This window comes from Salarias fasciatus, chromosome 11 (genome assembly GCF_902148845.1).
Source record: "Salarias fasciatus chromosome 11, fSalaFa1.1, whole genome shotgun sequence".
Classification (NCBI taxonomy): domain Eukaryota; kingdom Metazoa; phylum Chordata; class Actinopteri; order Blenniiformes; family Blenniidae; genus Salarias; species Salarias fasciatus.
The window spans coordinates 12982646-12998283 of NC_043755.1; the positions used below are offsets into that span (position 1 = coordinate 12982646).

Below are 15638 nucleotides of genomic sequence, written 5' to 3' on the forward strand. Positions count from 1 at the left end.
ACAAACGGTGAGCCCTCCTTCCTGAAGACAAGATATCGCCAATCTCTCCAGCCCAAGAGTGCTGCCTATATTAAAACTGACTTCATCAGAAGCACCAAACTATATCCATCCGTCACAAGGGCCTGTCAGCAACGTCTCAGAGCTGGGCCAAGTTCTTCAGCCACGGGCTAGGGGCCAGTGGGTGAGCTTAGTGTTGTGCTACACCAATGGCTTGTCCAGTGAGATATCAGCAATGAAATAAGTATTAGGAATCCAGTGGGAGAAATCGGTGATGTTACAGATTCCTCTGTGCTGATTTCTGGGAAAGAGTTTACTTTCCTTCTTAATTCCACTTAAACCAGAGAGTCTCTTCTTGAGACTGTCCCCTGATTCCTGGTGGGTCCCTGCTTCCACTACTCTCATGGAGATCAAGAACCTTGGGGGCAGTGGGATAATGCCCTGCATTCCCTGTAGATAGAGTATAATTACACAGACAAATTGTAATCCTGATTAGCCCCAGCAGCCTTTGCAGCCTGTTTACATAATCACATTGAGATAAAGTCTTCATCAAGGGCTCAGTGGCCAGATTACAGTCTGTGCAGCAGAGCCCACCTGATTACTAGTAATTAGTGACTGCATGGTACAAACTTTAAAACGTACACATTTTACCAGAGTGTGAAAGGTAGAAAGAAATTTAGGAAATATTTTATGATCACAAGAAACAGAAGTTTTGGAATACAGCAGATGGACAATTTTGAACAATCTGCTCACCATTATTGATGGTTCACTGTCATTTCATGTGCTAATGTTTGTTTGGGAAAAAGGCTGTGTGTTGGGTTTGTCCTCTCCAGGCCATCAATCGTGTATTATCATCAAGTCTCTGTCTGTTTTTCTTTATTATGTCCCAATTGACAGAAACCTAATATCGCAAGATTTTTTTCCATACACAGGCTGCCACCTCCAATTGATTGAATCCATAAAAAATGCAAATACAAAATGAAATTGCATCCATCTGTTTCAGCGTTACAATAGCCATAAACAATATAAAGGGCAGCTGCAGGAAGCTGTGGCCACAACTGCAATCTGGATATTCTTCATTTGGAAACCATCACAACTCTCAAACATGGAATCATGCGCTGCCTGCACGTATGTGATGCTTTTCTGCTCTGTGAATGTCTCATTATTGTGAACTTGATGGATCATTCTATAATCAATGAAAGCAATGTCACTGTCGTAAGAAAAAAGGACCAATTCAGCTGTTACTGTCAAGAGAAGATAAAGTGAATAAAGTGCTAAATGTGCAGAGAAATAGCTAAAAAGTACTGAGTTTATTTTTGACCCAGGTATTTAGAAAAATCCTGTGCCAGCTATGTAGTTTTTTAAATATGTTTGTGTCAAGCAGTTTTGTAAATTCCCAAAGGATTAGGTGACACAGTTGCAGTGGACGCATGGCTACGTATTTTGCGGCAGACTGCTGCAGTGACAAAATATGTTTGCCTACATATTCTTTCCAACTTAAACGTCATTCTGCAGTTCATTAACTCAAAATCCAAGTTGTTAAATGCCACTAAAACTCCTCCTTCCTGCAGGTACAGTGCCAAAAATCAGACAGGGGATGGAGATAACTCTGAGAAGTGACTTATCCTCGGCATAAAATCTTGACTCAAAGCATGATTTAATTCATAGTTTTGGAAGAAAAGGCTCCAAAAAAGTGCCATTCTCTGAGAAAAACAGTTTTTTTTTTCAATGGCATCATTATCTTAGCAGAAGAAGTGAGTCACAGGCCAGATCGAGTCGATATCTTTTTACTTCTCAAAACAGTGTCAACTGTCAGAGCAGAGGAACAACAGCTGCTTCACGGGCTTTCCTTCTTGCATTTCTCTGTGTCACTATTTCCTCCACTTCCAAAAGAAGACCCAGGCCTTCCGCCCCTCACCCTCCACCCACCCCTCTGGATTCCTGGCTGGATGGCTCCCTAATAAGTAACAGAACTAGGAGGATTGGCAGTGGCCTCAAGGTTTGACATTGCCACAATGTGGGTGGTGATGAAACAGCACTGTGCCCGACTCTGCTCGACTCAACTTGGCTCCTTCTTGGTGGGCGCTGCTACTCTGCATGCTGCACAATTCATCCACCCCCAAAAGACAGACACCAGAGAATTACTCACAGGATGAACAATCTGCATGTAAATTGATATCCGAGTGCCCATACTCACAAACGCATCACATGCATTCAACAGATAACTGACTATGCACTCATGAAATGCCACTGGATTGAAATGCAATTTGATCTTGTTTGTTTTGTTAAGTTCTTTTTTCTTTTTTCCCATCCTTTCTTTTGAAGGAACGGGAAATCTAAATTGTAGCTGTCTGTTGCCCCTACACTTAACCTCATGTTTATAATAACAGTCAGCATATTACCAGTATTATCAAAAAGACACAAAACATGTGTTATCAGCTTTCTGTGAAGCTGGATGCTATTTTAATGTAACAAAAAAAAGGCTATGCACACAATTATCATGTGGCAGATAAGCAACAATTGCTTTGACTGATTCTATAAATGGCTGTTATATGCAAAGCATAAGAAATGTGTGTGTGTTGCACAAGAAAAACTGAAAGGTCAGTCTGTTAAGTGCAAAGTCTATGAATTTCACTTCTATGAATTCTCAAATAAATAAGAGACTAAATGTATCAGAAAAATGCCTTTTCAGTGGTGCGTAAATCTTCATTGGTGTGAATAAATTCAGCTGATGCATAAAAGAAGAGGAAACTGGAGGCAGCGGTTACCTCACCATCGACTGTGAGCATTCAAATAGGCAGACCCTGGGAAAGCCACTGGAATACCAAGAAGCCCACCTTACACCTGCCTGCTCTGGCAAGTTCAATAAACACCAGGAGACAAATTGGTTCTACATCACTTATTGCCTACAGGACCTTAAATGGTTTCGGGGACATGTGTGCTGATAAACTGGCCTGACAAATACTTGAAAGGAGGAAAATTACAGACGGCTTTAACCTCAATAAACAGGAATTTCTCATCATCTTGTCGGAAATCTGCAGTGCATGCACTTGCGCCTCAACAATTCACTAGTTAGCCTACTAAGCAAAGCAGCTCACGTAGGCTATTAGAAGAAGCGTAGGCTACCGCAAGAATATCTATTGAGCGACTCAGTCAAAGCCTGCATTGAGCGCAAAACCGCTGAAATGCGTCCCCTAAAAACTCCGTCCAGGAAGCCGCGGCAGCCTATTTTGCGCACGTCTGTATCGTTAAAGCTTTTTGATTTCTGGCACGCGCGCGCGCCCGCTCGCACACACACACGCGCGCGCGCGCGCACACACACACACACGCACGCACGCACGGAGGCACACCGAGCGCATGAGAAAGCACGGAGAATTGCTGCAGTGGCTCGTACCTTTCACACAAGTGAACATCAGTGAAAAGATGAGGTTCCAAAAAACAATTCCCGTCCTAATCCTCATCGTTTTGGCTTGAACAAAGTCCCTTCGGCCGCATTTAACGCATCTCCTGTTGAAAACGTCCCGTAGTTCAATAGATCCGTCGTAGTATCCGTCTCTGTAAATCCCCTTCATGTTCTCAACTAAAACATCTAACCTCTCGCCTACTGTCTCTTTCTGTGGGGGTTTAAGTAGACTCCCTTCTCAGAGGAGGAACAGGCAGAGCCGCCCGCCGCGCTATGTCAGCTGATAGCAGAGAAGTGAGCAAGACTGGATTTTAGGAGAGGACCACAGCAACCTGGACGAGGGCTCAACCATCTCTCCTGGAAGGGGCATCAAGTGTTGGGGTCTCTGTCGGCGCGCTGCTCAACATATTTCCCTTCTAATCCCCATTAACCGGCAGAGGAATCTAGCCTACGATTTGAATGCAGCCTTTATCGATTGGTAATTGAACCAAGCACGGAGAGGAGAGGAGAGGAGAGAGAGAGAGGGAGAGAGAGAGAGAGGGAGAGAGGAAGAGAGAAAGAGAGGAAGGGGGGTGTCCTGTATAAGTATGATTTGGCTGATGTGTGGGCAACAAATCACGAAGTGAGAACACTGGGGGTGTGCGTTGCAAAGGAAGAAGGAAAGAATGTAAATCCTGGTGAAGAAATGAACTCTCTTAAAGACAGCATGAGGTTTATGCATGTGAGGGGAGAGGGGTGGGGGTGGGGGTGTTAGGTGAGACTCAGACAGGCAGCGGCACCCGTCCCGAAAACTGATGAAAGAAATTCGCCTGGTAGGCAGTCCCACCATAACTCTGATTTTCATTTTGGAGATCGAGCGGAGCTGTTATTGGGGGTGATGGGGCTGCGCAATTTGCAATGCAAAGAGGGAATGATGACGGCGCAAAGCGCAGCTCAGCTGCAGTGGGGCTCTTCTGCCATCTAGCTTCGGAAGAGTCACCGACCTCTACTTAGAAAGTGTGAAAGCAGAGGAAACGGTGAGGCGAGAGGTCGCGATTGCACATGGAGTGAGCGACGTTCGGTCTGTAACAGATTCAGATCGTTTCCACCGCAGCTTCAGCATTTAATGCGCACGTCGCTGCTGGCTGCTGTCGTGGCACAGTCTCCAAGGGTTTTTCGTGGCTTTGAAGAGCAACTTAAACTTCCTGTTGCTTCAGAGCATTTGACACGGCTCGGAAATCAAACGAGGTTTAAATCAATTAGGCGATGCGCACAAGTTCGTCTTTGAATATTGCTCAATTAATAATTGTAGCTGCAGTGGCCTATATAGAAATCAATAACTTGCGCGCCCATTGGCGAGATTTATTAGTGTCAAGTCAGCAGGGTGAGTTCATAAGAAAATCTAGTCAATTAACCCGGAGCGTCTTTCAGCAGGAGCCAGGAAGAGCTCCTCATCCATTTACAGTGTGGGAGCTGTCCGTGGTGCTGAAACTCTACACAACACCGTCTGCCTGCGCATGTGGTGGAAATCCCACTGCTGTGCTTCCGTCGGTACATCCTCAAAGACATGCGTCAGAGTGATGCACTGTTTATTTATTTAGAATATCGGTTTTCTACCTTTTTTTTTTTTTTTTTTAAAGAAAATACGCTTTCGTGCTGTAGAAATTGATTACAAAAAAGTGCAATACGTTTCTCCCTTTGTCTTTCATGTTTGCTTGGTTGTTTTTTTTTTTTTCTTTTTTTTTAGTATTTTGCTTTTTTATGCGTCCAAGGTTAGTTGGTTAGACGGGGTGAACTGGTGCCCAATGCCATCCTGTCTCCTGGGAGAATAAATGGGAGAAAACAGCTTGATCCTTCTCTAATCTCGTCTAATTATGAGGCAGCAGAGGGCAATGGGATTGCTGTCCTTTGGCCAGATATTCAGAAAACAAAATCCTACCCCAGAAGCAAAATGTTGATGAACATTTATGTAAAACTGCAAGATTTATTAGTCACTTAGCTGCAAAACTTGCTTTTCCTGAATCATAGTTTTCTTCTCTATTTATTGTGACCATTCAGACTCAGTAATATGTATTGTGGCACTTTGTGGAAACCCCATTTTCCACATTGTTGGGGCCAGCTTGATAGTTATCTATCTCATTTTATTCATACAAACTGAATCTCTACCACATGAGTGATAGATTTGTATCCTTTCTCCATTTCTCTGTAGCGTTGTTTATCACAATGGTTTATGCAGCAGAGGCAAACCACTGTGTATCCAGCAGAGTGAAGTAGAAGGTCCCCTATTCCCTTATGGCATCAGAATTCTTCAGGTGTCTACAGGCCCAATGGAGAATGCTGGGAATGGATTGAGGCACCAGGCAGCTTGTCTTTACCACTGTAATCGACAGGTGGACCCAGGAGAGAGGGCTTCAGTCGTATTGATGCCTCTCGCCAGCTCTTGCTTGCTGCTTGATGAGCAATCAGAGAGCCTCCTGCCTGATCCTCCTGTTGTTTTTGTACGCATCTGTGGCCATATGTGCATCCATGTCTCCATATCGGCAAATCCTATCTTGCAATTGAACATGCATGCTCTTATCCACGTGTAAGCACGGTTAAGCATTCTGTGTCCAGAGGCATATTTCACCAAACATTTGCTGGCTTTACATCAAACTCACATGGAAAATCATCTGCTGAATGCACATCAATGCACTGACCACATCATATGAGGAAGAAACAGGTCAAACAGCCGACCAGTAAGATAACTGACCAACCAAGTGGATGGTCAATAAAATACCTACAGTGAGTGCTTTACCCTCAGGGACACACTGCTGTACTTGTCAGCCTGGGCAGCATGTTCTGATTAGCAGGGGCCATGTATTAGGACTGAATCTTGGGAAGGTTGACATGTCAGACGCAGGCTAAAGGCCACCCGCCTGTATTCCCAGAGGGCACCTTGTGTGGAGATTCTACAGAAGTCTACATGTGTGTTGACACTAGTATATGTGTATGTTATGGATGAATGCACATACATGTGCTAATAAAAGCTGCAAACTCTTTGCGTGTACGCAACACATGTGCCCTTCGGTGTGTGTCGTTTTTTATGAACACATGCTGTGACCCTACAGGGCTTGGCATACATATCTAAGTTGAAATCTTCATGCCTGGTTTGTATTTTGTTTGTGTGTATGTCTGGTTGTGTGCTGGGGCAAAGTGCAGCTGGTAGGGTGTTGATAGAGTAAGCACTGGGGTCGGATTAGCTGGCTCGACTTCCCTAGAGGAATGTTTCTGAATCTGGCCTTGTCTCACACACTACCTCTAATCCACTGCTGGGTTCTGCTGCTCCATTGCTCTGGGTCTGCTACCTAGAGGCCCCCAAGGGGCAAGTGGAAGTGGGGGCAGGTGAAAGGAGTGGGGGGGGGGGGATGTGTGCATGTGAGCAGGAGGGTAATAAGGGACAAGGATAAAATTGTGTATGTTGGAGTAATATTTTAAGGTTTAGAAAAATAATAAGTCAAAACAATAGTTAGTTCACTGCTCCTTATTTTTCTGTATGCTTAGGCATACATATGAGAGGTTTTCATATGTACTATTTAATTTGACTATCAAACTAATGGGAATGGCCTTTGCTCCACTCCAGTGCTTGGAGATGATGGCTCATCAATGAATTATGAGTGAAATCAGGAAGGTGAATGACAGAGGAGGGGTTCAAAACAGAGGCAAGCTCGCCCATTTATGCAGAATCAGTCGTGTGGGTTTTGCAGTGAGACAAAAATTGCACCTTCACGCCTCATCCTGTTGCAGGTTACGTGGTGGCAAGGTGACAGAAATATGCATTGACAGTTTCACTGACATGCCTCGCAAGATCATCATCAGTGCAATGCTAGCACTTTAGCTATGAGCAATCCTCTGAGCTATGAGCCATGATAAAAAAAAAGTGCAGTCTGAATAAAATGTAAAAAAAAAAAAAAAAAATGAAAAAGTGACATCAAAACAATTTCTGATCTTTTTTTTTTTTTTTTTAGCTCGAGCAAAGCTGGATAAATGTGGGTTACATAATATTTTTGTTTTTCCCCTTGATGACCCATTGCTTACAGATGAATACATACACTCTGTTTTTAAAATGCACCACCTTCACTCTATCACAGCATGACATTTCCACAATATACGCTCTTTTTTTGCATTAGACTTTATATGTTTCAAGCAGATCCCTGCTCACTCAGCCTGCTCATGTGCTTTGTTCACATGTCACACAGCTGACATTAAACGGCATTAAACCTTTTATCTTCAGTGAAAATATCTGAAATTGAAGGACGAGAGATGTGGGTGAAGCGGGAACGTGTAGTTCCGAGAAAAAAAGGGTTAAAGGTATTGATTGGGGGATGGTGGCAAATAAAGGTGAGAGGCAGAAAACAGATGTAAATTGAAGAGAGCACAGATAAAGACAGAGAAGGACAAACAGGCAAAAGGAGGGCAGAGTTAGGATGAATCAAGGTTGTTGGCACTGTACAAGATACAGACGGAGAGGAGCAAGGGTACAGCATTATAATAAGCAGCTGCAGAAATAATTTGAGGAGCCTAGAAGTCAGTGTAAGAAGGAAAATGTATTGACTAGTGACTAAACGAGTAGTAAATAAATATGTTTATGGAAGCAATCATGCATCTTAGATGACATAAACATTAGCTCATAAATAGGGAGCTTGGAAGTGTTTTGTATGAATTTTTTTAAGATGAAAAGACATCAATGCATATTCTACAAACAACATGGAAAACGGTTTGTGTGTGCTTACTGTGAAGGTCAACACATTTAAATTGGATAATTAACAGGATGGAAAGCATTTCTATCCCAACAATAATTGGTAAAACTACAGGCAGGAAAAAAAAAAAGCAGTTGTTTGCCAAAGTGGCTCCACTGCAGCATGCCCGACTTCAAAGATGCTCTCATCATATATTGAAATGTTGAATGAACAGTCTGGTGATACACAGACTTAATCATATGAATAAAAGATCAAAGGGAAAAATTGCTGATTGAGAGAGGGGAGGAGAGAATAAGCAAACGCTCGTCTTTTTGATTCGCTTCAGTGAGGAGGGAAAAGGCACCTTTTCTTTTCTGAGAGGAATAAATGGCGAGTTTGATTGTGAGCATGGAGCATACTCGTAGGAATTTGCTTGTGGTTTTAGAATATGCTGGGGCTATTGAGTGAGAGATTTCCTGACAGTCCACAACATAATCTAGTATTAATGACAGCCAAGGCTAATCACACTGTAAAAGACCAGACTTAGCCCCACTAACTAAAGTGTTGCTACGCTTAAATAAGTTCAGAGGGATTGAAGGTGGTAGTTATTGCATTCACCTGTTAATGTGATTTCATGCAGATGCTTCTTGTTATCCATGAGGTCAAACTGTTTTTCTGAGTTTTTTATATTATTATTATTATTATTAAGATTCAGCATTCCATCACCTGCTTTCAGTGGTATGACTCCAAATCTCCAAAGATTGTGAGGGGTTGCATTGCCGAAAGAATTGCAAATATCAGTCAACATTTCAAAGCATCATCTTCACAGAATCCATGATGTGTTGTGATGTGTTTTCGAGTAGACTTGTGTGTTTAAAAAAAAAAAAAATCAGATACTTGGTTTTCTTGTAGTAGGTGAGCGTTACGTTTTGCAGGGTATGGTGCAGAGCTGAGGCAAATCAGGTATCCTGCTAAGCAGCTTAGCAAGTGTATGTTACTCGGCAGGTGAAGTGCAAATATCTGTCAGAGTGGCCCGCTGCATTCCCTGTAGGTCAATGACTTACGTGAGGCTCCGGCTCCAAGCACTTCCTGCTTCAAGTGATGGTTCAAGGGCTTTTTTGTTGGCTTTGCAGCTTTGCATGCAGTCGACTCAGCCCCCAGCATTCCAGCTCATTCCATTCCTCAGATGCCACCGTCTTTGTCTGACAGAGCTACTGTGTCGCTGCAAACTAAAAGTGATCAATAGCTCAGTGAAATTACATAATAAAAAGTATTGCTTTGCCTTCAGCAAAACACACTATGAGAGCCTTAATCAACTTATTTGGAAAAATAATTACTTTCTTCAGTCATGTTTTTTTTTAACTATTCAGTTGAAAATAAAGTCTATAATGGATTAATAAATAAAGCTGAAATAGTGACAAAACTAGGTTGATATCAATCAAGTCAGATTATTATGAATAAACTCTCAAAGAACAAAAAATGAATGATATTCAGTGCAGGAACACATTGTGCTTTTTTCCCATTTTTCAGTCTGTGGAGAACAACTGCTGCTGTGCACCTTCTAACTATACAAGAGTGTTCAAATTACATTATGTGCTCACATCTGAAAAGGTGAGAAAAGATAATACAAAAAATCTGACTGTGCTCTAAGGAGGATGGAAAAAAAAGAACACATTCTATTGAAAATGTTGCCCATTTTGTCCAGACGCCATGAGCTGAGTGGAACTGAAAATGGAAAGACTGAGTGGGTTAGATGACTCACCGCACATATCTACACAAAGATATTAATGTGATCATAAATGTAATTCATTTGCTGCATCTCTGATAGATGAGAACACAGAAAATGAGGTAAAAGAGGCAGGTAACTGAAGGTCAGACCATTTAATTTTGCCATGTCAGGTGTTGGCTAAAGATTTCATTATACTGCAATGGAATTAGATACGTGTGAGGATTTAGTTTTATATACACCATGAATTTATAATGGAGATAAAAATGCTGCGTGAAGCAGTTTGTAATGACACATAATTGCGTTTGTCTTCCAAAGAAATTAACAAATACACACTCAAGTGGGATTTTCACATGACACAGAGCAGATGTATGATTTGATCAGAGGGAAGGGATTGCTCTGTGAGGTGTACATACATGTATACACACACACACTTAGAAAGCTACAGTATATGTTGTTTTTCAGCAGACTACTTTTGTGTTGATAAATTTAGGCATTAACTGGGACATTTTGCACACACTCCAATCATCTGTGCCTGAAGTCCAACAGGTGGTAGCTGAACATGTTCTGATGAAATGGCCAAGAGAGATTAAAAAAAGAAAAGAAAAGATTAGACTCATTAACCTTGTTATATAGCACATATCATTTGTTTTTCCGCACTGTTGGACGGGAGAACATTGTACCGCCACACTCTCCGTGTTGTTGAAAAACTTATGCCAAAAATAAAAAACAGGGTCATACTCTCAAACTGCTTTGAATACATGTTTCTTGTTGTAGCTTACATGAATGCCCAGCAACCTTAATTATAGAGCACAATTACCATCTGAAGTGGATCTGCATTTATTTTGCTGGACTTGCATAAAAGTGTAAAAAGTGGGCCCATTTGCCCCATTCTCTCTAAACGGCTTTGAACACAAACACGGTTTGTGCTCTGTATCTGTGTATTGAGGCATTATATGGGATTTAAGCATCAAAATTTCATCTCACCTTTTCAATGTTAAGATTATGTTTTCAGTGAGGGTAAATTACAGTGGAAATAAGCTGTAATGCCTCAGTGCCCACAAGAATATAACTTAAGGAGTACAAAGGTTGAGCCCCTTCTGGTGATTACAATACCGGTGTGGCCATAAATGATCCTGCTCTCTTTAAATGGTTTGGTGAACAAATAGAATGAGTCCCGGACGGAGAGAAAGAGAGATTTTGAGGGTGCAATTAGATTAAAACAGGAGAGAGGATTAAAGGGGAACGGTCGTTTTTACAATCTGGACCTTATTTCACATTCGTCACAACAACATTTACGCACCCGTTTGACTTTCGTGTGATTTGCAGTTGGTTCGGAGATAATGAGATGCTCCCATATCCATATAACGGCAGCGGGCGGGGCACCGACATGCAGCCGTTACAGACGCTCTTTTCTCTTATGTTTGTTGTGGTGTGGTAGATACATGTACATTTATTAAGTCAGCATCACTTAGCGCTATTGGGAAGTCTGTAAAGCGGCTAGATTGAGCAAATCTCCAGGAACTCTGAAGCGATGATGTCATCACACTGCGCCGTGGCGCACTGTGTTTGTTTACATGGAAGTAGCGTCTCTGCTCTGCAGTCAGACCACGGCATCTCGATCGGCTTTTTTAGGCAGTCAGAGTTTATTTTCAGCTGGTTGTAACTTTGGTACAATGGTTCCAGTGTGCATATATCCTGGCTGTGAAAGTGAAATGACCAGCTGGACGTCACTGAGCTCACAGGCTCCCACTGCGTGACCGGGATTTATTGAAGCTATGGCTAATAGCGCTCAACACGGACCCCAGCATCAAAGTTCCAACTTTACCACATTTGGATTATCGGGTGTGCAGTGCCCACTTCACATCGGAGGACTTCTTCCCAGTTCAGGAAAGAAATGAAGGCCAGAAGATCCAGAGAATTAATCTCAAAAAGAATGCCATTCCAGCGGCTGCAGGAGGAGGACAGGTCGAGGTAACAAGATGCTAACGCTATTCATTTTTTTCTTTACTAATGTCTGCACACCCGATAATCCAAATGTGGTAAAGTTGGAACTTTGATGCTGGGGTCCGTGTTGAGCGCTATTAGCCATAGCTTCAATAAATCCCGGTCACGAAGTGGGAGCCTGTGAGCTCAGTGACGTCCAGCTGGTCATTTTACTTTCACAGCAGGATATATGCACACTCAGACCATTGTACCAAAGTTACAACCAGCTGAAAATAAACTCTGACTGCCTAAAAAAGCCGATCGAGATGCCGTGGTCTGACTGCAGAGCAGAGACGCTACTTCCATGTAAACAAACACAGTGCGCCACGGCGCAGTGTGATGACATCATCGCTTCAGAGTTCCTGGAGATTTGCTCAATCTAGCCGCTTTACAGACTTCCCAATAGCGCTAAGTGATGCTGACTTAATAAATGTACATGTATCTACCACCCCACAGCAAACATAAGAGAAAAGAGCGTCTGTAACGGCTGCATGTCGGTGCCCCGCCCGCTGCCGTTATATGGATATGGGAGCATCTAATTATCTCCGAACCAACTGCAAATCACACGAAAGTCAAACGGGTGAGTAAATGTTGTTGTGACGAATGTGAAATAAGGTCCAGATTGTAAAAACGACCGTTCCCCTTTAAGGGAGGTGATGCAAACCCTCTCTTGAGAAAAACTTTATCACTCTCCTCGCATCTTAAAGAAAATTTGATGTTTTTTTACACCTTCTGTTTAAACATCCTGTTTTTATCTCTCCTGAATTCGGAACCCAAATACTAATTTCACTGCTCAGGATCACTGTCACAGGGGGAGATAGAATACCTATACAGCACAGACTGTTGTGGTAATATGGAAATGGAAGAGCACATCGATTATGGAGGATGACTGAAACCCATTTTAATGCAATTTAACTGGGTGTTCGGAAAAGTGAGCATTTTCATTTTTCCTTTTACTTAAGCACCAAATTGCTGCAATTCAGACCTGAGCGCTCTGCTCCTGCTGTGATTGCCCTTTGAAAGACCAATTAGACAAGTTGTGTCTGGTGAATAAATACTTATATGGTGCTGCCTGATGTATTTGTTTTAGTTTATTGTTGAGTGACTCAGAGGGTCATTGGAGAACATTTCATGCGGGGGTTTCGGGACCCGGGGGGGGGGGGGGGGGGGGGGGGGGGGGGTGTCATGTTCCCACCCTCAGCTTGATTCACGATTTAAGTGATTTTTGCTGAGTGGTACATTTCCTAATGAATTTACTATCATAAATTATTGCTGTTCTCCAGAGGTGTCAAGAAAGTACTTTCCCATGCCATGTTTTTGTTGTGCCCAGTCAGTTAACAAAGGGCTGGACTGATTTGAACTGTTTTGCACTACAGGTTTTTAATGCATTTATTTATCTCTTCTCAAAATAATTTCTTATCTATTATGACTATTTTGAAATAACTGTGTCTGTTTCAGTGACAATAAACTAGCTTCTTAAAATGTAAAAGTAATCAAGAGTTTTATTTCATTTATTGTGCTTTTGTTTTGTTTCTCTACTTGTGAAGGGAAATGTCCTGCCGGGAAAAGGCATCCCTCTGACCTGGAGGGAACTGTCTCTGCATGAGTGTCTCTAAGGCTTACAGCTAAAGCAACCAAGGAACATGTGAACAGCAAGGATGAAGGCTCTCAAGAGGGAGAAAAAATCTACATGGAAAAGGAAGCAAAACGTCCCCTTTGGGCATGCATAAAGTCAAATCCTTTAACAGTTAAACTGAGGAATGGGGTAACTGAAAGCAAGTCTCTTGAAGATTTGCTAAATATATCTGGTAAGTATGTGAGGGGGCATTTACCCTTGTAAATCTGAGAGGAAGAGCGATTGTGAACCAATTATTCATGCCTGATTGGGTCAGTGAAAAGCATACTGCTGCATACACTGAATAGGTTTCCCCCAATGAATTTTGCTGAATTTGACAGTTTCAGCTATGTGACTACTGCCTGTGGTGTCCAGTGACTGCAATGAACAGGGAGGAAAAGAAAGTGTGAGGGAAAAAAAAACCCTATAGCATCACTGGGAAAGTTCACAGACATCTGAAGCTGTTTCCTCTCTGCAGCCTTATGTGAGTGGATCCTGTAGGTGGAGGATCTCACTGCGATGCCATGTTTTTACATTATGGGCATCTCAAGCGTTTTCATTTTTCAAGGTTCTCTCAGTTTCTTACAGGAAGAAACACACATGTATTGTCTGTTTTTTTTGTTTCTTTGTCTTTGCATATTTATTGTGTGTTTTTGACAGCTGCTATTTTGTATCATGTCTGTATTTTTTTTTTCTAAATGTTGAGAGCTTTGCGCCTGAATATCTTCAATACTCCAGTCGTTGTTTCCCGTTTAGAAATACTTCTTCATTGTGCCATTGCCAAGAAAAAAATGTTTAACAAAGACAGTGAACCGCCTCCATGCTTCCTACAAATAAGACAATGCAGAAGTGTCGAAAAATGAACAAATAAATGACAACTGTAGAAATCAAACATTGATAGAAGCTTTTAAAAGGACTAAAGTAGCAGAAAAAGCTCAAATGTATATACGTTATAGCTGCACGAAGAAGATACATGTATAATATTGTGACAATATGTCCAGAGACAGAATCTTGTCAGTGTCTAAACAGGGCTGGAATTAAAAGTCAACAAAAGTGATTTGGCTCATTATTACAAATTTTAACCATGTCACTATTCACACATTCTTCAGCAGTGCTGGGAAATCAATAAAGTAGAGATATTATTAGATATAATGTTTCTATAATTGAGTCAGTCACATGGTCATGTTGTGACTAGCTTGCCTAATTTCTGGTTTGAGTCCATGTTGGACTTAAGGGCTTTTCTCTATCGAGTTCTCATGTTCTCTCTCTGCATGAATGGCTTTTCTCCAGATAATTTGGTTTCCTCAACAAATCCAAAGTGATGTGTTTCAGATTGTAAATTGCCCATGTTTGTGCTGGCATGTTTGTCTCTCTCTTTGTACTTAAATAGATTTTTTTACTTATTTCTAAATCACATGAGCATTTACATTTTTCTCATTTATCTTTTTTACTTTTTTCCCCACGTTGACAAGCAAATCTGAACTTTCCAAGTTGTCAAAGTGGCTCGTTGCTTGTTTCAAACTTCACAGATGATGACTTGATGAAGTGGAAGGAAGGCATTAAGTGTACAGTTTGTGATCCACCAGCAGCATCATGTGCCAATTTCCAGTGTTTCACAAGAAAATATACTGTGTTTTGCAAAAGTAGCCATATCCTTTGAACACATTTTGTGACATTACAACCACAAAAAGAAACGTAGGTTGATATATTGCACAGTGCTCCGTTTGAAGTTTGGAAAACTTTTTTTTATCACTTACCTTGCTTTAAATGTCTCCACGACTTCATCTCTGTCCTGTCTGGTGTGTTCCTTTTTTCTTCATGATGCTGATTGTTCCTAAATGTTCTCTAATGTTCCTCTCAGGCCTTCACAGAACAGCTGGATTAACACTGAGGTTAGATTGCACACAGGTGAACTCTATTTGCTAACGAGGTGACTTCCAGTTGCACTAGAGTTTATTTGTTAGCAGCAGAGTAAAGGGATATGAATGCTTGAGCACAAAAAATATGAATCTTATGAATCATCTCACACACACACACACACACACACACACACACACACACACACACACACACACTACTGCTTTCTTCTTGTACATGTATAGAGAAAGTTAGCCCTTTTTCCATCTTTGTTTTTCAGCCAACGCAACAATAAAAACAGACCTTTGCATAGAATGAAACTCCGCTGACCTGTTTTACTGTTCATGGACTGCAAGAGGT

General features: G+C 41.7%; 1 protein-coding gene across 3 annotated transcripts in view; it reads right to left on the reverse strand.

The window, feature by feature from the left end:
* LOC115397239 (CUB and sushi domain-containing protein 3-like) overlaps nucleotides 1–3868 on the reverse strand; it is a 228627-nt gene extending 224759 nt beyond the window's left edge. For all 3 annotated transcript variants that reach the window (XM_030103466.1, XM_030103468.1, XM_030103465.1), the window contains exon 1: nucleotides 3392–3868. In XM_030103466.1, the coding sequence (XP_029959326.1) occupies nucleotides 3392–3569 (178 nt within the window). In that variant the 5' untranslated portion in view covers nucleotides 3570–3868. The remainder of the gene's footprint in view (nucleotides 1–3391) is intronic.
* Between the last annotated feature and the right edge of the window lie 11770 nt (nucleotides 3869–15638).